We start from the raw sequence: 23,891 nt of genomic DNA on the forward strand, positions 1-23,891 counted from the left end.
CGCCCTGTCTTCCGAAGCTACGCGCGTGCACGGCCGAGACTCCCACGCAAGCGCAGTAGTGGCACACTTTGCCATTCTCCCCTAACGACCCTAAACTCTATGGTAGCGCCGTGCTTAGAATGAGGAGGGGGTGGATGTGACGCTAAGGGGAGTTGGCGGGGTATCGTGTTTCCGGTTGTGGCTGGTGCGGGATTGTTGCCATGGCGTACTCTGCGTTCCGGAAAGTGGCTTTGGCCTCTTGCATAGTGTTATGCGTGTCGCTGCTCCTGCCGAAGGTCTTCCGTTCGCGGGGCTGGAGGCAGCCAGAGCCATCCACTGCCCTCCCGTCCGCTCCGTCTGCCATACTGGAGGGTAAGAGGCCGCTACTAGGGCCCCCGAGCGGCTCCCTTTTAAGCTTTTCCTGGGCCCGGCTGAATGTATATAGGAGTTGCGGAAGCTGCGGAGGCTACGCGGTGCTCGGTTGGTCGCTGTCCATTCCGCCTTATGGTCCAGAGGTCAGGCATCTAGGAGGGCTAAAGACAACAGTGGATCTCGCTTTATATTGAATAATGATTAATAATAATCATGAAAATGTCTAATATTAAACCGCTTCTTTGATAAATCCTGAAAAAGTGTGATGTAAGAAAGAATAGCAGATGTGGTTATATCTGTAGGCACAAGCATACATATCCCTATAAGCCCTTTTGCAAAGTCATCTGCATGTCCCTCATTATACCTACTGGTATTCTCTATCACAGCTCTTTTCCAAATCTCCTTCAGATTTATTTTAATTCCCAGATCTGGGAGCTAGATTGGCTGGGAAATTTGGAAGTTGCAGCCTCAACATATCATGTTTAGGTTGGGATAGACGATTATTGTTGCCCTTCCTAACTTTGCATTGGTGTTTTGGAATATGTGTGGACTTGGGGGCAACAAGCTCAAATGCTACAGTAGGTAGTACATTTGAAAGTTATTGCTGTTACTTTATGGATTCTTGTCAAAATGGACTAAGGAATGAATGAACAAACCATGATTCTCATGTACAGGTAATGTTTTAGTTTTACTCATTTTCACAGAACTATTAAAATCTGTTTGTCAGTTTTTTACCAAAGGTGTCTCTTAGTTTTTACACCAGAATAAAAATGTGATGGAATCGTGAGGGAGGAGTGTGCTGAAAACTTCACCTACTCACTGGCTGTGCCATCATGGTTTGAAATAGTGTCACTCTAATTTCACTCGATCTGTTATTATTGCATCATTTATAGTATTTGGTGCAGTTGTGTTTTGTGATCTTGTTTATTTGTTAAGATGTAATCAAAGCAAAATAAAATTGCCAATTTGATCTGTGAATTGCTGTAGGTCTTTGGATTGTAGAGCTAAAGTATTACTGCCTAGAACTTTTTTCTATGTGCCTGTTTTACCATAAAGACCTTCTGTAAGCTACAGTATAGGAAGTGTGAAGAAAAGACATTAGTGCTACTATACTAATTCCATTTACTTTATGTCAGTGTGTGTTTGTAATCCTAAAATGGGATTAAAATAGCAATAAATTCAATATTTATTTCTAAAAAAATTGTATTTTATTTTGTTTATTTCATATATACATAAGCACTTGTTTTATCATCCAGTGATAAGTTTCCTAGTTTTTTTGTAACCATCACACAGTTATTTTCATACATTTTAATGTTCTCATGTCCATTATTGTTTGCTGATTATACAATACTTTGGATGTTTTATATAAAATATAAATAAATATAAATATTGTTTAAATGATCCATAATGTGTTTTCCTACTTATTGTTTTCCCCCAACCCTTTCCTGGACTACCAACCTTTCTACTGGACATACATCACTCCCATTATTCTAAAGTGTGTTTTCTGTTACTGCACAAATCAAGTAAAATGTACATGCACAGGGAAAATCATCATGGTTAGTATTTTAATATAGCTTATCTGCACCCTTTGAATGTTAGATGTCATCATTATAGTCATTACTTCCTCGTCATCTTTTAGAATTACACTTTTACTACCAAAATGGAAGCAATAAATAACAGGTGTTTTCACAGCAATAGAAATTCAAGAAAGCTTCTATTTTAACTGCATTTGCATAACCCATTCTTTAAATAAGTTTACCTTTTTTATTTTATATTGTTTTACTTTAATTTGGGAGCCTTAACAATGAATATAGCAGATTATATGATATGTTCCTTGTTCCATGTTTGAATGGCACCAATTGTGATGCAAGACTGAAATGCTTGAATGTTTTGTTAAAAGCTTCCAAAACCGAAGAACTTAATCAAAGATCTGAATATTTGCATAGGCAGATGGATATAGAATCTGTATGTATTCTCCTTGCATTGATTTTAGTTAATACAGTATCAATCATTTTAACTACTGTTAATAATAATTATGACTACAAAATAAAAAGGTTAAAAAGGATAGCCACTATCAGAACATTTGAGGAAAACTCAACTCAGTCATGGAATTGCTGAATATGCAGTCGTTTCCCTTTCTTTTGATTTTACCCTGTTCCACCTGTCTGGGGCACTTTTATATCTGCCTTGCACACATCTTTCACCTGCTTTGTTTCAATTTTTTAAGCAGCTAGTACTTAAATTTGTAGCCCACTGAGGAAAGCAAAGGCTTTCAAGTATTCTTTTCAGCATTAGCTCTCAGTTGTAAGTTTAGGGCTTTACTCTTCCAGTAATATGTAAACCTAAGTGGATAAAAGTTTTCAAGGTTATTTATACCTTAAATAACACAGTATTCAGTAGAATTATAGTTGTGTAAATGGGGGAAACCATTGTTACGGCTGAAATTTCCCATCAAATGTACTGCATTAAAGATAATGTGCAACAAGATAATTACAGATTAATAAGTAATAATTTTCACCAGAACTCTAACAGACAGTATGTATTGATCTTTCATTGGTTGTGTGCAGTATTTACAGGATGCCTTTTTAAAGAACATTTTATTACACATTTGGAAATATCTTTAAACAGCATAACATGGAAACCTGACAAATCTGACTTGTCTTGTCCCCTAATAGATCTTATTTCTTTAATGGAAATCATACTGAACAAACTTTAGGGTTGATTTGGGGGGAATTTATGGACAAAGATGACCTCAACTAAGTGCCAAATTAAGGATTCCCGCACATCTTCTATCAACAAAGGTTTATGAGTGTATTTAGAGTGCACACTAATATCAACATAAACTGGAAGGCGTAGCCAGTTTGGTGTAGTGGTTAAGACACCAGGCTAGAAACTGGGAGACCGTGAGTTCCAGTCTCACCTTCAGCACAAAGCCAGCTGGGTGACCTTGGGCCAGCCACACTGTCTCAGCCTTAGGGAGAGGCAATGGCAAGCTGCTTCTGAATTCTTACCAAGGAAACTACTGACTTGAAGGCAAAACAAAAAATGCTGAAACTGTCCAAACATGCAAGGCTGGAAAATCTTGATGGCCATGGAGGAGTTATTCTCAGGTTTGTCCAGTGTTACTAGTACTTGATAAAAGTTTCATAACCTGGGGAACATGAAGATTTCCTAGAATATAGTTTTCAATAGATGCCCTTGACAAGTTCTGGATAAGTTTATTTTTATATTTTTAAAAATGTTTATAAACTGCAAAATCAACTGATGTGGTTGGTTTGGTAATGGTTGATTAAAAAACTTTCATCTTCACAGATAAGGGGAAGAAGCAAAGATACTAATTACTAGGCCTGGGGGCACTAAACTAACCATTTAGTGTATCCTGTGCTCACTCCCTATCTAACTGAGCTTTTCATTTTCTTTCAAGTTTTTAAAAAGCTGCCATGCTGCAAAAGAAATTGCTTGTTTCCACCATCTCTATTTCCACAATAATTTCAGTTCAGCTCCACTCCATATCTATTGTAAGAAAATAATGATAGTGCAATTCTGTTTTGTTTGGAAGTATGCTTCTATGTCCAGAGATCGATGGATAATTGATTGATTGATTGATTGATTGATTGATTGACAGCAGACTGACTCAGAGTTGATAGGGATATCTCTGGATGATGTGATGCAAGCATTGCAGTCCAATAAATAGGTTTCTAATTGGCCATACCCATCACAGTGGCTATTTTGTGAATGGGCAAGCCTTTGTAATAGCATCCACAATACCCTGTCAACATTCCAAATGATTGGGGAAATCTTACGCTAGACTATTTATTGCTTCTTGTATGTCTTCTAAATTTTTCTTTGACATCTAGTGTAATACCTTGCATTGCTGATCAATACATTTAGAGTGTTCTATTCAATAACACTGAAAGGTTCTCAAAATTTTATTTATTGTCTTTCAAGGGAACACTTGTTAAAATATGGCTCAAGATTATTGGTTGATTGCATGATATTCTTTATCCTTTTAATCAAATATTTCAGAAAAATCCAGTTTTCTAGTATGAGATGGATGACTTTGACCAATGACTGACAACTTAAAGTATAAATGAAAATCTCTTAAAATAATGCACTAAGACTTTTGGGGAGGTGGAGAAAAATACTGCTTTTGTGCCTGGCTTCCAGCTGTAATAGAGAGTTGACCAATAACAGAAATGGATTGTGCTGAATAATTAAAATTACACAACGTTATGCAAAAATGCATTTTGGTTGCTCAATTATATTTTTATTTAGAATCTATCACTTTAAAGATCAATATAGTTGAAACTTTATCTCCAAGAATATTCAGTATTTTCAGAATTACATGTAGTAAGAAAAGTATTTAATTTATGGACAATGAAAAATCACATTCAGTAACTAGAAACCAGGATTTTCATGTATGTATGTACGTATGTATGTATATGTATATATACATTATATACACATATTCAATTAATAAAATTAATAATTTTTATTAAGAATTTGTATCGTAATAGTAAAATCTAATACGAACTAAACTTAAAGTAAGAAAAGAGAATAGAAAGGAGTAAAAAGTGCAAGAAAAAAAAAGGTAAAAAAGAAAAGTAAGAATACAATAAAGAGAAAAGAAATATATAAAGAAGTGATTTCCAACCTTCGTTTCAACAAGTATAAATAGATTTAGTGACTCTCCCCTCTAAGGCTACAAACGTTTACCCCTTCATCCCATATCTCATCCCTTATCTATAAACAAATCCATCAAACATCTTTTCAATCCTGGTGTCAGCAGAAATTCCATAAAGGGTTACCAGAAATAACAACATATCTTGTTATAACCTTGATCAAATAAACCAACTTTATATTCCTTCCTTAACAGTCTTAATCTCTAGTTCATTCAAATATTGTCATAGGATTTGTTTTCTCTTCATTTGTCTCTGTCCCATTGCACAGAGTTCTTCAAGGCTTTAACAAGCCTCTTTTGTAAATCCAGTAGGAAAAAAATTATCCAGGTCACTCTCTTGGTTTGTCATTTGTATTTCTCTTTTAAATTTTAAAATCTCAGCCAGTTTCTTTTGTAGATCCAGTGAAACATCCTTTTCTAAGTCATTCTCTTGGCCTTTAAGTTGTAATCCGTTTTTGATACCATCTCTATCTTGTCAGATAAAATTTGTTTCTCCAATAACATCTTTTGGACATAGTCTACCCATAGAAGCAGACACCATTACTGACATTGTTGATATTGTGGCTACCATTTTCTGATTCCATTCTTCGAAAGTCTCTTTCAGTATTTTCATTGTTACAATGCTTTGCAATATTTTACTGGCTTGTAAATCTTTACCTAAAAACTTTAGTCCCCTCTAATGTCCAGTTTTTAAACTCTTGAAATTGCTTATCTTTGTTATGTCTTATAAAAACCAAAACAGAATCTATTTCCCACGAGAAGCTGTTTGTTCTTTATAATTAATTCCAAAACTGTATTGTAAAAGTTTCAATATTCCAATTTTATCTGGACCCTTAATCCATTTATAACTTTCTAAGGTCAATATCTTATTTAGCTTTTTGCTGTTTATTTCAGATTCTTCAAATTCTTAAGCTTATGATTAAAATGTTCTTTCATTCAGGATTGAAGGCAGACTCACCTGACATTTTCAAACTTGTTGGTCTGAAGGTCTCTAATAGCTTAGAAGGAGTTAGTGAGCAATTTCCGAAAGTGATTAGAAAGTGAGATTTGCAAACTTAGTGTCCTTTCAAAGTCTCTGCTGCATTTGCGAGCAAGATGGCTAATCCTGTCATCTCCCGGCACTCAAACCCATGTAAAACCACTGTCCTGCGGTCTCCTTGCGAGGAGCAGATATCCAGAGCACATGTCAGTGATCCCACATCCTCTCTTTATCTGGAGAGGTTCCAAGGAACCAGTCTACTCACTGGTTTCTTGGTCTTTGGCATGGTTGTCAGTTCCACTTTTGCAGAGCTGTCTTCAGTTTGCCATACCTCCCCCAGAAGTCCCAGAAACCAGGATTTTCTCAATTCAATGGACCTCAGAATATATACAGTATGCACATGTATAAACTTCCCAAAGAAGAAAGAAAAATGCTGCTTCTCAAATTTTCTGATTATATTTTTCATAGAAATCCATTTTCAATCAAATTGTTTCACATGTGGCTCCCTCACATCCTCACATACCTCTGTGCAACATCATGCACCCTCCCCAACCTTTGCCACACCTCCCTTGCACCCTTGTGTGCCCTCCATGAGCCTCACTGCACCTCCCTCACACCTTTGTGCACCCCCATGCACCCTCATGCACCCTTCCTGAGCCTTACCACACCTCCCTTGCACCCTTGTGCACCCTCCCCGAGCTTTGTTGCACTTTCCTCACACTCTTGTGCATCCCTGTGCACCCTTGTGCACCCTCCCTGAGCCTCCCTGTGCCTCCCTTGCACTCTCACGCACCCCCTTGCACCTCCCCACCCACCAGCAGCCACTTACCAACCACTTACCTACCTGCCTGCTGACCACCTGGGACTTGCAACTTCCTTCAGTTAACAATGGCAACCGGGACTGCAGGGATTGACATCACTAAGTGATATAGTCGCGCTTTATAACTGCATCAATTGCAATTGTAAGTTAAGGACTACCTGTACAGGAATTTTATTTTGGTTCCTAATTATCCTATATAAAATAGGATGGAAATTATAATTTAGGATGGAAGATTTTAAATTCTTTTGTTGAGGCTACTGGAAATGTTAAAAAATTGCTAAGTGATTGTCTAAGGTTTCAGAAAAAAGCAATAGAAGTATAAACTCTTTAGCCATTTTTTTCCAATTAACCATATTCCAGCTGTGCTATGACTTTGGTTTTAATGCTAACGGGGTAGTATGTGAATCAAAATGAGTCTGAATAAATAATATGCTGTAAAACCTCTGGATTAAATGGTGCATGTTGTTACCTCTCCATTGCAAACATATTTCCATCAACATGTGAACTCTGTTTTCTAAGAATTCACCTGCTCTTGCACTTTAATCCAAAACAGATGTGGCAGTGTTGATGTATTTGTTATATTGCAACTGCTTCAGTAACTATCACTCATTGCAGAACATTCTTACAGTATCAAAACATCTCTCTTATAAATAAGAAGCCCTTTGTAATGCCTCCCATACATTAACATTCGCAACCTCTGGATGTGTTCAGACTGCAGTTCCCCGAATGTCCAGCCTGGTATAGATATTTTAATTCCCAAACATCCAAAGTATGCCAGATTTACAGAAGCTGCTGTTATAGGGATAGTGTTACTACGTGGGCAGTGGTAGCAAAAGTGGAATGAGGCATGCCAGTCACTATCTTCATTATCTTTTTGGTGCAAGGTGTCAGGGGAAAAACCTCATTAAACACAGGAAACAGACACACCAGAATATAAGTCACTTCAAAGTTCTAAAAGCTTTATTAAATGTTAGTTCAATAAGCAAATAAAAAGTCAACCAATAGCATACAAGGTACTCACTTAGATTCACCTTGCAATGAGGACCATCATGAGCAAGCTATCAGGCAAGATAGCTTGACCAAGTGGTCCTGATCCCTTAGTTGCAATCCCTTTTATCCTCAAAAACCACAAACCACAGACATGACTCCCAGGATTTCCAACTGAATCATAACTTCCTTGGTGCTAATTTTACCATACTTTACCATACTTTACCGTACTTCCCTGTTCCATTCACCCTTGTCATGTCTTTTCCCATCAGCAGTTTGCTTAGTCTTGCAAGTTTACTTATTTCCTGTTATTTCCCTAAAGGCCATATCAAAGCTAGCTTGGCTTTTATTAAATGTAATCAAAATTAACATTAAAACATATTAATGGATACTAATAATTTTCCTCTCACAAAGGTAAAGATATGTTTTATTCTCCCAGGCCTTTTGTGTTAATTATGCTGTGATATTTTTTAACTTCCTCACTGCTGTTTTTAGCCTTTATTATCATTTTTAATTCTTTATTTTATCTTGCAGTTTACATGTATGTTTTTTTTTCTATTATTTAACTAGTTTTTAACTGTTTGAATTTTATTATAAAACCTTTAGAGATGTGTTAATGGAAAATGATATTGAAATGTTTTAAATAAAGAAATGAGAGTGGCAAGTTCCAAAATTTGCAGAACTCCGAAACAGCTTCCAAATGCCAGAGTTCAATGATGTTAAATTTGTTATTTGTTATGATGTTATTTTGGGGAAGAGTGAAAATGGAGGGAGGGGAAACAAAGCTTCTTCAAGGAAAGTTTATGTTTTATTTGTTTTAAAAACTCAATAAAATTCCAATTGAAAGCCGTATTCCCAATGTACCTGCAGGATCCAAGTTGGGGAAGTCTTGCATAGGCTGATAATTAATGTAAGGATTCACACATGGATTTTTACATGTAGTAAATGTCTGTGTGCATTTCATATCAGAGGTATACAGTGGAGAGAAAATGAAAGTTCACATCAACAATTATACTGTGGAATATTGCTAATATGCAAAAAAGAACCATACTTCTTCTGTCATTACTTCTTTTAAATATTAGACCATTACATGTATTGGAATTAACAGTTTCTTTCGATGAGTTTAGTTATATAATGGTGTCGTATTTGAAGGGGTGATGCCCACAGTCTTGAAGTAGGCTGTTCCACCCCTCTTCAAGAACCGACCTTGGATCCACCTGTCTTTGACAGCTATTGACCAATTTCCAATCTCCCCTTTCTGGGGAAGGCTGTTGAGAGAGTGGTGATACAAAAGCTACAAAGTGCTCTAAAGGAAGCCAATTTCACTCTGGATTCACGCCTGGGCATGGGATCGATTGGCTGTACTGGTAGATTACTTTGTCAGGACTTATGTGGTGAGACTGCATCCCTGCTAGTCCTACAGCAGTTTTTGATATCATTGGCCATAGTTTCTTTCTAAACTAGCAGTGAAGGTTGGGGACTGGGGGTATTATTTTACAGTGGTTCCACTGTTAGTGAGCAGTTCAATTTGGCAGTTGTAGGAAAGAGAAGTTGGCTCAGTGGCTGCTCATTTCTGTAGTGCTGCAAGGCTTAGTCTTTTCTTCCTACTGTTTCACATGCATTTGAACATCTGACTATATAAATATGCCAGTGATACCCAGCTGTACATCGCAATCTGGTGATGTTCGATGTCTGGAAGCTGGAAGTCCGAATGGGATAAAACAAGTTAAAGTTGGTGCCTGATTCCTTTAGAACTGTCTTCTCCATGTGGAAACAATTCACATGATGCACTCATTTTGGGAGAAATTGTTAGTTGTCCCCCTAAATTGTTAGTTATTTTGGAATGTAATGAGGACTGGGAGGTCTTTTGCTGTTGTGGCCCTGGTTTTATGGAATGTAAACCTTTGGAAGCTAGTCTTATTGCATCAGTGATGATCTTCTGGAAGCCAGGCAAGATATTCTTGTACAGACTGTTTAGTGGATAATATTGACACTATCTAGGTTTTATTGGCTGGTTGATTGTTCCATCATTAATAAGTCCTCACAGGGTTGTTGTTGTGGGGAAAATAGGAGAAGGGAGCATTATCTATGCTGCCTTGAGTTGTACACAATAAAGGTAGGATATAAATCTAATAAATATGTTTTCCATACCTTGCTCATCGATCATAGGAGCCAAAGAGTTCTAAAATATTAAACGGTTTTAGTTGTTTATAGCTTTTCCTTGTCTATAAATGTATTAGTTCAATTCAAACTTTTCTACCAACTTTTCAACTTTACCTTTCCTGCTACCTAAGCAGGACAGCAGTGTTTCATATAGCTTGCAAACATTTGTTTTAAGCAATCTGTAGGTATCATAGCTAATTACTGTAATTTTAAGCATTTCCAGATATATTAAACTATCCACTCTCAGTTCAAAATGTATGCTACCAGTTCATGGAATTATTATCATTTGGTAAGAACACTGTTGAATGGCTACTTTTAGCTTATGGTATATAACTAGACATGTTAATATTTGCAGTTCACATATTGATTAGATTCTAATAAAAATAATGTCCTATTATAAGTGGATCAGCAGGACTATTTGCTTTAATTAAGTTTATTTTCTTTACAAAATAGATCTTTCTGATTTGATTTTTCAGAAAAAAGCAGTAGCCACTTTCCTCCAACAGCGCGTCCCCAGATATCTCCAGAAGTCAGACCACCTGCTCCCCATTTTCCAAGATCTCACCTTGCTGAGGCCATTGCCAAAGCCAAGGGTGGAGGCGGAGGAGGAGGTGGAGGCAGCAGCAGTGGGAGAGGTCTTGTAGGACAAGTCATCCCAATATATGGATTTGGGATCCTATTATACATCCTATACATTCTTTTTAAGGTAAGATATTTATCTTTGTTCAAATTACTCTTGTGTCAAGAAAATTGGTTGCAAATTGTGGACTGTGAGGTCACTTTAAAGGAATCTTTATGGTAAAGACAATATTTATTTCTACCCTGTGGAAAATTATGGGGATAGAAGAAATGGCTGAGCAGCAGGTGGATACATTCCATCAATTGCTTTTGCTGAGTGTGCGGTGGAACCAAGCACCATTATTTAACAGCCACCACTGAGCCTTTGTACTACCGCAGGGCCACATGATGGATTCTGATGCTCAGAGGTTAGGCTTTGAACTGCCAGATATTTTCTCCCACTTAAAGGAAAATAAATGAGTAAGGATTTAAAAGGAACATTATTTTGAAGCTGATGCTCTCCTTAGAAATGTTGCAAAGATTAGGGACAAATAGAGAACATCCAGTTTTTTCTTTCTAATGTATCATTTGTAGCAAGCATTTTGATATATGTTTAGTTAACCTGAATTTCAGTGGCTTCTGTCAAGTTTTGCCAATGTTGATCGATTTCTGGTGGAGTTTGAAACTTCTAGTTTTTAGGATGGCATCCAACATTGCCTAATCAGAAAGGAAGATCCTACAGTGAAACTATCTCTTCCTTTGGCAACCTCCTGCTCTTTCTGAAGAACTTTTCCAGAGAGATTTAGGAAGATTCTAGTAATTGTGAGCTTTATCTTATGGAGTAGTTGGCATTGGATACATGAGTACAAAATTGTACTTTCAGACAAGTTCTTTCACACTCCAGCCAATTTGTTTGGAAGCTATGGGTTGGAAGAGAAGAATAAGATTCTTTCTGCCTACACAACATAAGTTCTGCTAAGTAACGCTATGGAATACATAATCTGTTGCTTAGTTTTTGTTTCAGTTTAAGCATAACAAGAAAACAGAATCACTTGCCAAAATATAGAAAAGGATCTTCTAGGTTGAGTCATGGGAGTGTGATTTGTTTCAACTAGGATCAAATTATGTTTTTCAAGGCTAATTTATTTGCTAGTAAATTTAAATAAACCAGAGATTCTTCAGTTTGGTCATTTTAAAACTGGAAGTAGTTTTCTAACGTCTTCCCTGGTGTTTGAAAGGGGATGGAAATGGAGGTACTGAACCCAAGACTTATAATATCAGTCGTTTATGATATAATTAAAATGATTATTTCCTATTATGGCTGAACTGAGCCTTTTTCTCTCTCTTGAGGCTTTTTAAAGATATTATTCTCACTATTCCTACATTGGTAACTTTTTTTTCCAATTAATAGCTTTCTTCTAAGGGGATGATCTCAACAGTTGAGCATAAATGTCCTCCTTCAGCACCTGGAAATAAAAACCGGAAGATCAGTAAGTATCATTTCAAGTTTGAGATTAAATTTGTTTGTTTATGAGGCTTAGAGACCACCTAACTCTGGGAGGCTTACAATGCTAACAGTCAATACAACAGTAAGACAGTAAAAAAAAAAAAAAGTCCATCCAGAAAAAATACATCCTCAAACAAATTCTACAGGGACTTGGCACCCACCCTAACCCAAGGCCTGGGGAAATAGCCAGATTTTCAGAGTCTTCTTCAACATCATCAAGGTTGGAGCTATAGAATATCTGGGGGAATGCTGTTCCAGAGGATAGGTGTTGCAGTAGAGAAGGCACACTTACAGGGTTCTGATAGATAACATGGTTTAATCAAAGGGACCCAGAGTTCATCCGCTCTGCCTAATCATATAGGCCAGGCAGAAACTATCAGAGATAGATGGTCCCTTAAGTAGCCAGGCCCTATTCGCTGAAGGGCTTTGTAAGTGGTAATGAGCACCTTGAATTGCATCTGAAAGCCAACTGGCAACCAGTACAATTTGCAGAGCAGTGGTGCCACATGGGCAGACCAAGGCATGTCCATTACTTCCTATGCCATCACATTCTGGACCAGCTACTGTATAGCTTCTGAGTGGTCTTCAAGGGCAGTCCCATATACAACACATTGCAATAATCCACTCCTGAGGTGACTATGACATGAATAAGGGTCATAAGGGCCTCCCAGTCCAAAAACAGCTATAACTGGTATACAACATAAATCTGTGCAAAGGCCTTATTGGCCACAGCTTCTACCTGCAAGCAGTGAATCCAAGAAAATCCCTACATTGCACAACAGTCTCAAATGGGAAGTGCTACCCCATCTAGGATTAAAAATGGAAAGTTCCCAGGCTTGGGGGGCCCAAATCCCCACAGCCAACCAGTTTTGTTGGAAATGATCTTGAGTTTGTTGCTGCTCAACAACTTTCTGCCTCCAGAAATTGGGACAGCATCACTTGGGCAGCCCAGGGTCAAGATGTATGATTGGATATCATCAGCAAAAAAACTGAGGAAAAATAGAAAAGAAAGAAAAAAAGATAATGAAGTGGTTTCTGATATTCTTCACAGCAGTTATCAGTACAAATATATATTTAACCTCTCTCTCTAATGTTACATCATATTACTCTTCTTTCTATAATCTATCCTGTCTAATCATCAAAACCATAAATCACAAGTTCATTTTTTTTATTTTTACACAAAAAGTCCATAAGAGGCTTCCAGTCACCAATAAATGTAGATAGTGCTTTTTCTCTAATCAAGGAAGTCAATTTACAGTATGTATTTGAATCCATTTTTTTTTTAGTTTTTTTCCATGTCCACCAAGCATGATAAAATGTCCCTTCCTGCTGTTCACATTTCCAACATACATTTGAAGTGACTTTATACATTCTAGATAATTTCTCTGGTGTCATGATACATCATTTTATAAACATTCTCTGTGAGATCATAACTCAATGTAGATTTCAACCCTTTAACTACATATTTTCCCATTGATCCATCTGTATATTATAACCAAAATTCTTAACCCACTTTATTAAACATTCTTTAATCTGTTCTTCCTCTGTTTCAAATTTCAACAAAAGTTTGTATCTTTTAGCAATTACATGTTCATCATCAGTACACAATTGTATTTCAAATTCTGACTTGTTTTGTTTGATACCATAAGTCTTTTTATCCATTTTAAATCTTTCCAGTAACTGTAAATGGGAAAATCATTGACAACTATATTCTTCTGCTATTAATTGTTCTCTTGATTTGATTTTAAATTCTCCTTGATAGTTTTCCAATAAAACCTGGTACATCAACCATTTATCTTTATCTGCCATTTCTCTTCTATAATATGCTTCTTGAGCTAAGATCCATAAAGGTGTTTTCTGGCACAACCTGGGTTTATTCCATATTCTCAATATGGCACATCTAAGAACATTATTTTTAAAGTCCGCATTAATTTTAACTTTATCATTCCATAAATATCCATGTCATCTAAACCTCAGATCATGATCTTCTAACTCTAAAAGTCTCTTGTTTCTCAGCAATATCCATTCTTTCATCCAGACTAAACAACAAGCAGTGAAATACAATTTTAAATCTGGTAAACCCATTCCTCCTCTTTCCTTTGCATCTTGTTTTATATTTAACTTGTGGTTTTTCCCTTGCCATATAAATGTAGGTATGTCTTTTTGCCATTGTTTAAATGGTCCATCCAGTGTCAAAACAAGTATTGTCTGAAACAAAAACATTATTCTTGGCAAAACATTGATTTTTATCACAGAAGTACTCCCCAACAGTGACAATTTTAATTTCTCCCGTCTTAACATGTCTTTCTTAATTTCTTATGTCTTAACATAATTATTTTGAAATAACATACAATTCATATTTGTCATAGTAATACCCAAGTGTTTTAGTTTTTTCTCAATCTTAAAGCCAGTTTTCTCCATCAGTTCTATTTAATCTTCTAATTTCATTTCTGATCTTCTAATTTCATATTTCTTGTTAACTTCTTTGTCTTCTTCTTATTAATCTTGAAACCTGCTAATATACCAGTCCTTTAATTTTCCCATTAATGCTTCTACTCCCCCTAGTGATCTTCTAAAATTAACACCAAATCATCCACAAATGCCCTTAACGTATAGGTTTCTTTTTTAATCTTAACTCCCATAATTCTCTGATCTTGTCTTATGTCTCTATTCAGTACCTCAAGAACCAAAATGAACAAAAGTGGAGACAGTGGACATCCTTGTCTTGCCCTTTTTTGAATCTAACAAGGTTTTGTTAGTTCTCCATTAACAATTATTTGTGCTTTCTGAGAAGTATAAATCAACGTTACCCATTTAATAAAATTATCTCCAAGGTTAATATGTTCTAGAACTCTAAACAAAAAAATCCAGTTCAAATTGTCAAAGGCCTTCTCAGCATCTAAGAATATCAGTGCAGCTTTCATTATGTTGCTCCAAGTATTCCAGACTATTCAAAACATTTCTAATATTATCTTGTAGTTGTCTTTTAGGTAAAAACCTGCATTGATCTTCATGAATAAACTCCTGTAAAATTATTTTTAACCTTTCAGCCAAAATCATGGTAAACAGTTTGTAATCATTATTCGATAAAGATATTGGTTGATAGTTTCTTGTTAAAGTCAAATCTTGACCCTCTTTAGGTATTAACGTTATTTTAGCCTCCTTCCAACTATCAGGAATCTTTCCATTCTGCAAAATAATATTCATTGCTTGTTGTAAAGGCTGTAAAAACTCATCTTCAAAACATTTATAGTAAGAGGCCAGCAACCCACCTGGACCAGATACCCTTCCTGTTTTAGTCTTCTGATAGCTTCACACAGCTCCCTTATTGTTATAGGTCCATTCAAAATTTGTCTCTATCTGTAATGTTTGGTAAATTCTGTTTGTGCAAGTATTCATCCACTTTTTCCAAGGAAATGTCTTTACCTTTGTATAAAGTAGTATAATGCTGATGAAACACTTTTTGCATACTCACATTATCTGTTATTACAGTATTCCCTTCTTGTAACTTTAATCTCACTTTCTTTTCTTTCTCTTTTCACAACTTGTATGCCAACCATCTCCCTGGTTTATTTGCAAATTCAAAACTTCTTTGTTTTGCATAGTTTATCTTTATTCCTATCTCTCTCACTGTTAACATAGATAATTGCCTCTGTAAAAGCTTAATTTGGTGACTTATGGTTATCATCCCTGGAGATTTTTTTCATTCTTCTTCCTTTTTTTAATCTCATCTAAGATCATTTGCATTTTCTCTTGCCTTTTCTTTTTAAATTCACTATTGTGTTGTATTATATATGCTGCTTCTAGCTTTAGGGATAATCCCTTTCCCCCCTTTTTCTGATTGGAAAGAATAAAAGAGAGCTCTGTTTACCAGCATTCACAGTTCAGAACAAGTTCCATTTTTTGCTTGATGTACATTCAAGACAACCCATTCTTATTTAATGGACTGAACTGTCTCAGCTGCAGCTACTGACCCCTCCTGGAACTGTGTTTATATTACAGCTGATTATGAACTTGCTCAGCTTCAAGATAAACTGAGAGAGACTGAAGAAGCCATGGAAAAACTAATCAACAGAGTGGGACCCAACTGCGAAAGGTATTGTTGTTTGTTAAAGGCTCAGTTTAGCACTTATATTCAGTACAGACAAATTCACATTTTCAGATGTTAAATTTGTGGACTTGCTGACAACTTTCTCCTTGAGAGGATGGAGGATCAGCTGTCTTTGACTTATTCCTAACTGATGTAGAAGATATAGTGTGAATTTTGGAGGAAAGCAGGCAGATAATGTTGGAGTCTTGGTATTAAGGCAAGCTAACCCTTAATATGATCAAATGCAATTGAAAACTATTTTAATAAACTTAGAGTAGGATTCCATGGAGAAGAAGCTAATGAAAAAAGAGCCAAGATTAGCAGGAGTTCCTTAAAAAGAAGATACTAAAAGTGCAAGTGCAAACAATCCCAATGAGTTTTTTTTTTTTTTTTTTAAAAAGGAAGATAATGAAAGAAAACAATATGACTGGACAAAAAGTTGGTGAGGATCACAGACATACATAAGAGGTGACAGTTTATTAAGGAAGAACAGAGGCAGACAGGTGGCCCAGATTTACAGAAATGCTAACAGGAAAACCGAAACTCAAAATGCACTGAGGTTAAGGAAGGATGCCAACAACAAAATGAGCTACTTCAGATACATTCAGAAACTGAAAGGGTAAGAAAAAGAATGACATAGCAACTCCTCAGCAAAGATGGCAAAATGGTCAGTGATAACAGAAAAGGGACAGACTTACTCAGCTCTTCTTTTGGCTTGGTCAGAGAAGAGTTGAAGGGAAGCTATCTTGAGCAGGTAAAATTACTCTTTTCTAAATTTCTTCCATCTGCCTGGCCAACTACCACCCCCAAGTTGCAGTGACTTGAAACAGATACATTTACTCCACTCCCTTTCTATATGAAATGGTAGAACCAATATTCAAAATGAAGCAAACTTTACACCTTATTATTCCATTTCCTTTCAGAAATGAGTCCCACATAGCCATTTTTTAGTAACAGCCCTACCATTTGGCATGGGGGATAATCAGTTGGGAGGGCAGCAGTTACCCCAGAGACCCACATGGCTCTTCAGCTCTCATGGCCATACCTTGAGCTTGAGTTCTTCATCCCAGTTCATGAGCTCCAAAGCAGGCATTTCCCTTTTTATCCCGTCCCATTATGTGGTGTGGTGATGCCTTTTTTTAATTTGAAAGGAAATTAGGTAAACACCCTGAATGCTTTCTTCTTTCTCTGATATTTAATCAGCAGGGGAGAAAATGATGATAAAAATTGTAAATCACTTGATCCTTTTCAATAGATGAGCATATGTAAAAGGTCACTCTTTCCATTTATTTCCCAGTCGCTAATGCCTTTGGGTCTATTATATAATTATTTAGTGCCATTTTTTTTTACTTTAGCAATAACATTTATCACTAAATAAAAGAAAAATAGACACTCGATCAAATATTAGGGAGGTTATTTTAAGTTAATGCATTTTGGTGCCCTGTCCTTTTTCAGTTCACTTGTTTCTCGTCGTCCACCTCTTTCACAGAAGTTGTGCTGATAGAATTGTAGCAGAGACCTTTCCTTGCATTAGTAGTACAGGTAACAGCAGAAGTATGGCCTTCCAGATAGTGCTGAACAACAACTCCCACCACTTCTTCCTATTGGCCATGCTTGCTGGGATGCTCAGATTGTGTCCTAATTCTCATTTAGGATGTTTATGAATAGTCTATGAAGTCAGAGTAATCTGATTTCAGAAGATCAGGAATACGTAAATGATAATCAGTATCTGAATTTACATGTTGGTCATTGGAATAACTATGTTTAGGCTGAATCTAGAACAACTGAAATGTTATAATCTCTATCACATAAAAGGTTGAGTAAAGCCCATATTAATAGAGGCAAATATTTGTAGTTCAGGGCTGAACTGTGGAGTCCTTGGGGTTCTCTGAGCTTGGTTCTTTTCTTGCAAATGTTTCATTACCCGGCTAGGTAACATCTTCAGTGCTAAAATGGGATGGGATTTGCTCTCTATTTATGTGCGGTGGCCTGCCTTGCCAGTGCTGGTGGGGGTGGGGGTTTTGTGTTGTTCCTCTGGTAGTTCCTTGATTAGCATATGTTTACTGCTTGATTGTGTGCCTGGTGGTAACCTTTGCTTATCTGGGTGATGATTGCTGGTGAGGCGATCTTCTGGTCTTTTGTCTCTTTTGAATAGTATGTAGATGCTGTTTATCTCTATGTGTCTGTTAATTGCTGCCTTGTCTGAATACCAAGCTTCCAAGAATTCTCTTGCATTTCTGGATTTAGCTTGGTCTAAAATGCTGACAGTTTCCCAGTTAAAACTATGGTTAAGTCTGTCCATGTGTTGTGAGATTAAGGAGTTTTCATCATGTCTTCTGACTACAAGTTGGTGCTCGTGGATGTGCTCTGCCAGTCTTCTGCCTGTCTGTCTTACATAGTGTTTGTTACAGTCCTTACACTGTATGTTGTAGATGACTCCTGTTTTTTCTTCTTGTGCTACTGGGTCTTTTGGTTTACTAGATGTTACCTAGCCAGGTAATGAAACGTTTGCAAGAAAAGAACCAAGCTCAGAGAACCCCAAGGACTCCAAAGCCCATATTTATATTTTTGCTTAAAATTAGAGCACACTGTAGCTAAAGGTATTAAATGTATTTGTGGAGGTCAATTCAAACTAACCAACCAAGATTTCCTGTTTCAAAATAAGCTATCATGAAGCTTGGGCCATCCTCTCTCCTCCTCTGTTTCACATACCACAGAACAAAAACAGAAACTTCTGCCTCTGGTTTAAACTAATCAGTTTTCTCTGGCATTTGAATCTGGGAAATTGTGACTTACCTTCCACTTTGAATCCAGAAGTTGCATGACATGGTAGATGCTATACCAAGATGTCAGTGTCTGCAGTGTCCTTCCTATGGGAGCATTTGAAACTTGCTATGTTACCAGGTAGCCTCACCCATTCCATTTTTCTGTGATTTATTCTGTCACCCAAGAAGGGATCTACAGCACACCCTCATTTTTCTCTTTGGTATTGTCCCCCCCCCCCCACCACTTGGAAGCCTCACTAGGACCATTCCACTAAAAATGTATATAAATATTGCCAGGCACTGCCACTGAGTGTGTTTTATTTCCTAATCCACAGCAGGTCCCAAAATGTCACTACTGATCAGGAGAAAAGGCTTCTCCAACAACTCCGAGAAATTACTAAAGTCATGAAAGAAGGCAAACTTATTGACAGCATCTCCCCTGAAAAAGAAGCAGAAGAGGCTCCTTATATGCAAGACTGGGAAGGTGAGAGTAAAGTCTGCTCAGCTTGATATCAGCCGTCATTCTGTCTTCAAAACTATCTGAATCCCTGGTTCTCCTGGTCATTGAGAGTTCCTATAGACTCAGCACGCGAGAGACTATTTTCAGTTCCCTAAGGGAAGCTCTGTGATGGTAATGCATGCTGGTAGGCATATAGGGTTGGGTTTCCAAACCAAGAGCCAGGTGAATCCACCGGTAACATCTGGGACTATTGTGGAACTCCATAGTGTGTACAGGAAACACTATTTTGTCCTACACTGGGCAGCTTTAAAATGAAGTAGAACCAGCTCAATAAATTTTGTTTCATAACAGAGTCCTTGCTCTTATTGCATGTATCATGCTGGCCAACCCAACTGGCAACTGAATCTAGCTTCAGATAGAATAGTGCATGCCATTGTACCTTAGGGCAGCAAGCTAGCCAAGGAGATACAGGGCAATCTTTTCCTTTTCCTTTACTGCCACACTACCCTAGCATCCAAAGATTAAGGCACCAACTTCATTTGGCCTAAGAGTAGAGCTTTTCTTGGGACAACCTTATCATCCCACCATAATCCCTGTATCTCAGTTCCTCTACTTAGTTCATTTGCTAGATTTGCACAAGGCATTTCTCTCCAGAAGAGTGGAACTCTTGCAGGATTGCAAGATGGTTAAAGGGTACTAGGCATGTATGTTAATTAATTGCTTATCTAAAGCATAGGTACCCATTCCTAGTCCAAATGATGCCAGAATGCCAAAATGCATATCATGATATTGTGGCACTGCACAGAAGTATACTGTATAAGGGACAACGTTTGTGTCACAACATTGCAATAACCTAAGGTTCTACTAGAGGAAAGTGGAATTTGTTCCTGGAAGGCAACATGTACTCCAAATGCAAACTCCTATTTTGTTAATCATGGTTAACAGGAAACTGTGCTATATAATATTCCATATGTAACATATGATCCAATCTAGCTAGTGTGGTAAGCTACCCAGAGTGTTAAAGGAGTGGGTATCATATCAGTTTCTAAGTAAATAAAATAAACTTGTTCCCAAGGGAGAATTGCAATCTGAATCCCAAGACATGAACTCACTTATTTAAGCCTAGAGTTGCCTTTCTTATTCTGAGACACTTGTCCCCTGCTCCCAGCATGTAAGGGTCATGACCAAACTGCTTGTAAACATCACCTACCATCCTTCATCCCTGCTTTCTCCCTCTTCCCTCCCCACCTACAATATTGCTCTCCAGAGGCCTCTACACCCAGCCCTGGTGTCCCTGCCTCCTCCTTCCACTCTAACAGGACACCCCTTCTCTGCTCTCTGCCAAGCTCCCCAGGGTCACTTTAAGCCTCCTCCAAACAGTGGTAGGAAGTAGGGTCTGTCTCTCCCCTGATCCTTTATTTGGCTGGTTGTTTTAGATAGCTGCAGCCATCCACTGTTTTTTATAAGGTAAATGAGAGACAGAGAGAGAGAGAGAGAGAGTGTAAAAATGGCACTTTGTAGTTACAAAGTGAGGTGTATACAGGTACCACATTGCAGGTTTGTGTGTGTGTGTGTGTGTGCCTTTGAGTTGGTTTTTGACTCATGGTGACTGCTAGACCATTCCCTGCAGTTTTCTTGGCAAGATTTCAGAAGTGGGTTGCCATTGCCTCCTTCCTTGAGCTGAGAGAGAGTGACTGGCCCAAGGTCACCCAGCTGGCTTTGAGTCCAGGGTGGGACTAGAACTCACAGTCTCCCAGTTTCTAGGCTGGTGCTTTAACCACTACACCAAACTGGCTCTCGTGTTTCCAAGTAAGCTCTATTAATCTAAGATTCCAGCAACGTTGGCTTGAAATAAAGTATGACTGCAATTAATGTCATTTACCATACAGTTTCCCAAAGTTCCCAAAATCTGGAAACTCTTTTATCAGAAATTCTGATAATGTTGGGAATGAGGTGTTTGGATTCACTGTATAATCTAAGACAAGTTTATTTTATGTCTTAAGGTTATCCAGAAGAGACCTTTCCTGTTTATGATAATTCTGATTGCTTCAGGCACAGACAGGACACGATTCTGGTAGATTGCCCAGATCCAAGCCAGCCTTCTGCTGAAGAGATAGCTGAGAGAATGGAGTTTCTGGACAATGAGGACTGTTTGTGTAGTGAAACTCTTTTGTCTGCTCTTGCCATAGTGAACAATGGCTCTGCAGCAGGATCTGAGAAGAACCAGCAGACCACATTCAGTGCTCAGAGTGGGACTGGCCATAACTTTGAGGAATGCTATTGTTGCCACTATGAAGAGGATGATCCTGCTGTTCTAGCAGAAAATTCAGGATTCTTCTCTGATAGCTGCAGTGAAACAGAAGAGCTAGTCAAAGGGGAGCTGCTGGTGGATTGTGATTATGAAAATATGGTATCTACAGAGCAAAAGGATGGAGATCCCGATGAAATTGGTATCCTAAGAAAGCGAAACACAAAAGGCACTGAGTTGCTAGGACACTGAGGATTGTGCACAATCATGTCACTTGTACAGACTGTGATCTTTGCTTTTAGGACAAAGCTTATCTTCTCTGTTGTGTGTCCAGTTGAAATCCTGCAACAGTATTAATTGTCTCCCTTGCTGTAGCCTCCAAAGATTTTGAAAACACGATCATTTTACACAGTTTTTCTATGCACTTTTCTTCAGCTTTTGTCTTCAAGGGTACAGCTTAGGTTTACTGCATTCCCTAGCCTGTAAAAAGTGCAAAAAGCAATCCAAGAAGAGGGAATGTTTTCATTTTTCTCAGTATATTTATGTATTAAGAGCAAAACTAGTCCTATGTCGGCTGATGTGGTTCATTTTAGTAGCATACATGGGCAGCAAATGATCAATACACTTAATCATTATAAGAAGTACAGGTTAGATAGATTTTTTTTGTTCCTTTTGCTAAGAGATACAAACCTTTCATATCTTAAAATGAAGAAATTACGGCATGCAAAAGATATTTTATAGGCCTGTGCGAATATTCAATTGATGTGGTGGTTTGATTCAAATTCAAAGCTGAATCTCTGAAGGGATGTGAAATATCAAATTGAATTGGTTGTTAAGACTGTACAGTGGTTTGGATTTGATTAAGAAGAGATTTGTTGGATCACACAAGAGTGAAACACCTGCCTGTGACTCATTAAAACTGCCTCATTTTTATGGGACCATGCAGCTGCTGCGGGGAGGCTTGCACTGCAGTCGTGCAATCCTGGGAACAGATGTGAATGCTTCCTAAATGAATTTGCAAACAGATGCTGAGTCTGCATTCAGGCTCCTGTGGTTCCAAAAGCACCACTTGTGAATCAAATCTGAAGCATTGCACACCTATATTGGACACTTCTGAAACAATTTGAAAAGATTAAGTCCTAATTTGGAGATTTGACAAGCTTTTGTGCATGTGCACATTCTTTTCCTAATAGAAGTGAAAGTCTAGATTGATCTATTTCCCCAATCAGTTCAGAAGTCTAAGTAGAATAGGTGTGATTTTTCAAAGGTTCCAAAATTGGAATCAGCTCAAGGTTGATTTGCACATTCTTAGTACTTCAGTGTCACCCCGTGCAGGAAAATACCAGCTGATCATCTTGCCTGGTAGCCAGAATTCTCCATAATTGATTGGTTGCTTCAGTCAACGCCAGTTGGGACCTTCAAAATATATTAGGTTGCAATTTCCATTGTTTCCTGGGAGTTCGATGACTTGCCATTGGATGGGAAGTGACAGGGATTTTTCCCCACGTACTGTCACAGATTGGTGCAATCTAAGTATCTTTTTCTCAGTCTAATTAAGAAAGGCCAGGTGGTGTCATTTTTGCAAAGATTGCTAATATATTTTTAAAAGAAACAAGCAATCTCTGTCATCTCACCTATAGCTCATTGTTTGCTATCTTGCTTTTACACTGATGGCTTTTATTACATCTTGTCAAATTACATTTCAGCCTGAGTGTGTTTGGATATAATTTAGATGAAATGAAGTCAGAACAAAAGTTGTGCAAGAAACTGATGTAGAACTTTTCTTAGCAGCATAGTGAAAATCTTAAGAAACAAGGGGATTGCATGTGATACTCAGGATAAAAGTTATGATGGATAAACCAGGTATCATTGTATTCCGTTTCTGCATATTTGCAAAGCAATGGTAGCTTGATCTACACTGGAATATTTTTTTGCTTAATAAGATGATTTCCATATTAGTGACTTATAACATCTGCACAGCATCACTCAGGTACATTGAAGTGATATAAAGCCTACCCACATTACTGCTATTTTGGCACAAAAATGGTTGGATGATCCTAGAAAATGCTATAAATTACTATGCAGAAATGTCCTATATGTTAAAATTGACTGTAAATTATAATTTTTAATATTTAAATGTATTAATTTATGTAAGTCTGCCTTCAAAGGAATACACTCGTAGGAAGAAGGGTCATACTATGTCTGCTTTGTCCAGCACAATCATGTCTGTCTGTCTCTTTTCAAGTAAGGATGGGGAGGACTGAGCCAAGCAATATTAGCCA

At 37.5% G+C, this 23,891-nt stretch overlaps 1 protein-coding gene across 2 annotated transcripts; it reads left to right on the forward strand.

The window, feature by feature from the left end:
- Nucleotides 1–23,871, forward strand: RIC3 (RIC3 acetylcholine receptor chaperone). Of its 2 annotated transcripts, none has more exons than XM_007440948.4 (6): nt 1–351; nt 10,458–10,687; nt 11,951–12,029; nt 16,049–16,142; nt 19,237–19,385; nt 21,365–23,871. In XM_007440948.4, exons 1-6 carry the CDS (start codon nt 201–203, stop codon nt 21,859–21,861), a joined length of 1,200 nt encoding a protein of 399 aa, XP_007441010.1. In that variant the 5' UTR covers nt 1–200; the 3' UTR covers nt 21,862–23,871. The 2 variants fall into 2 exon arrangements, with proteins under 2 accessions (XP_007441010.1, XP_088002109.1); XM_088145983.1 differs by having other exon boundaries at nt 4–351; nt 21,551–23,871.
- The last annotated feature ends 20 nt before the right edge of the window (nt 23,872–23,891 follow it).

Source organism: Python bivittatus, unplaced genomic scaffold, assembly GCF_059951505.1.
Source record: "Python bivittatus isolate LINGU-HERP-01145 unplaced genomic scaffold, Pbiv_v1 ctg000480_np1212, whole genome shotgun sequence".
Lineage (NCBI taxonomy): Eukaryota > Metazoa > Chordata > Lepidosauria > Squamata > Pythonidae > Python > Python bivittatus.

Bases quoted from the DNA above. Each gene is read 5' to 3' on its own strand.
- RIC3 (XM_007440948.4), top strand. From the start codon at position 201: ATGGCGTACTCTGCGTTCCGGAAAGTGGCTTTGGCCTCTTGCATAGTG. The intron at 12,030-16,048 runs GTAAGTATCATT...TTTATATTACAG, and splicing joins AAATAAAAACCGGAAGATCA to CTGATTATGAACTTGCTCAG. The intron at 16,143-19,236 runs GTATTGTTGTTT...CCTAATCCACAG, and splicing joins GTGGGACCCAACTGCGAAAG to CAGGTCCCAAAATGTCACTA.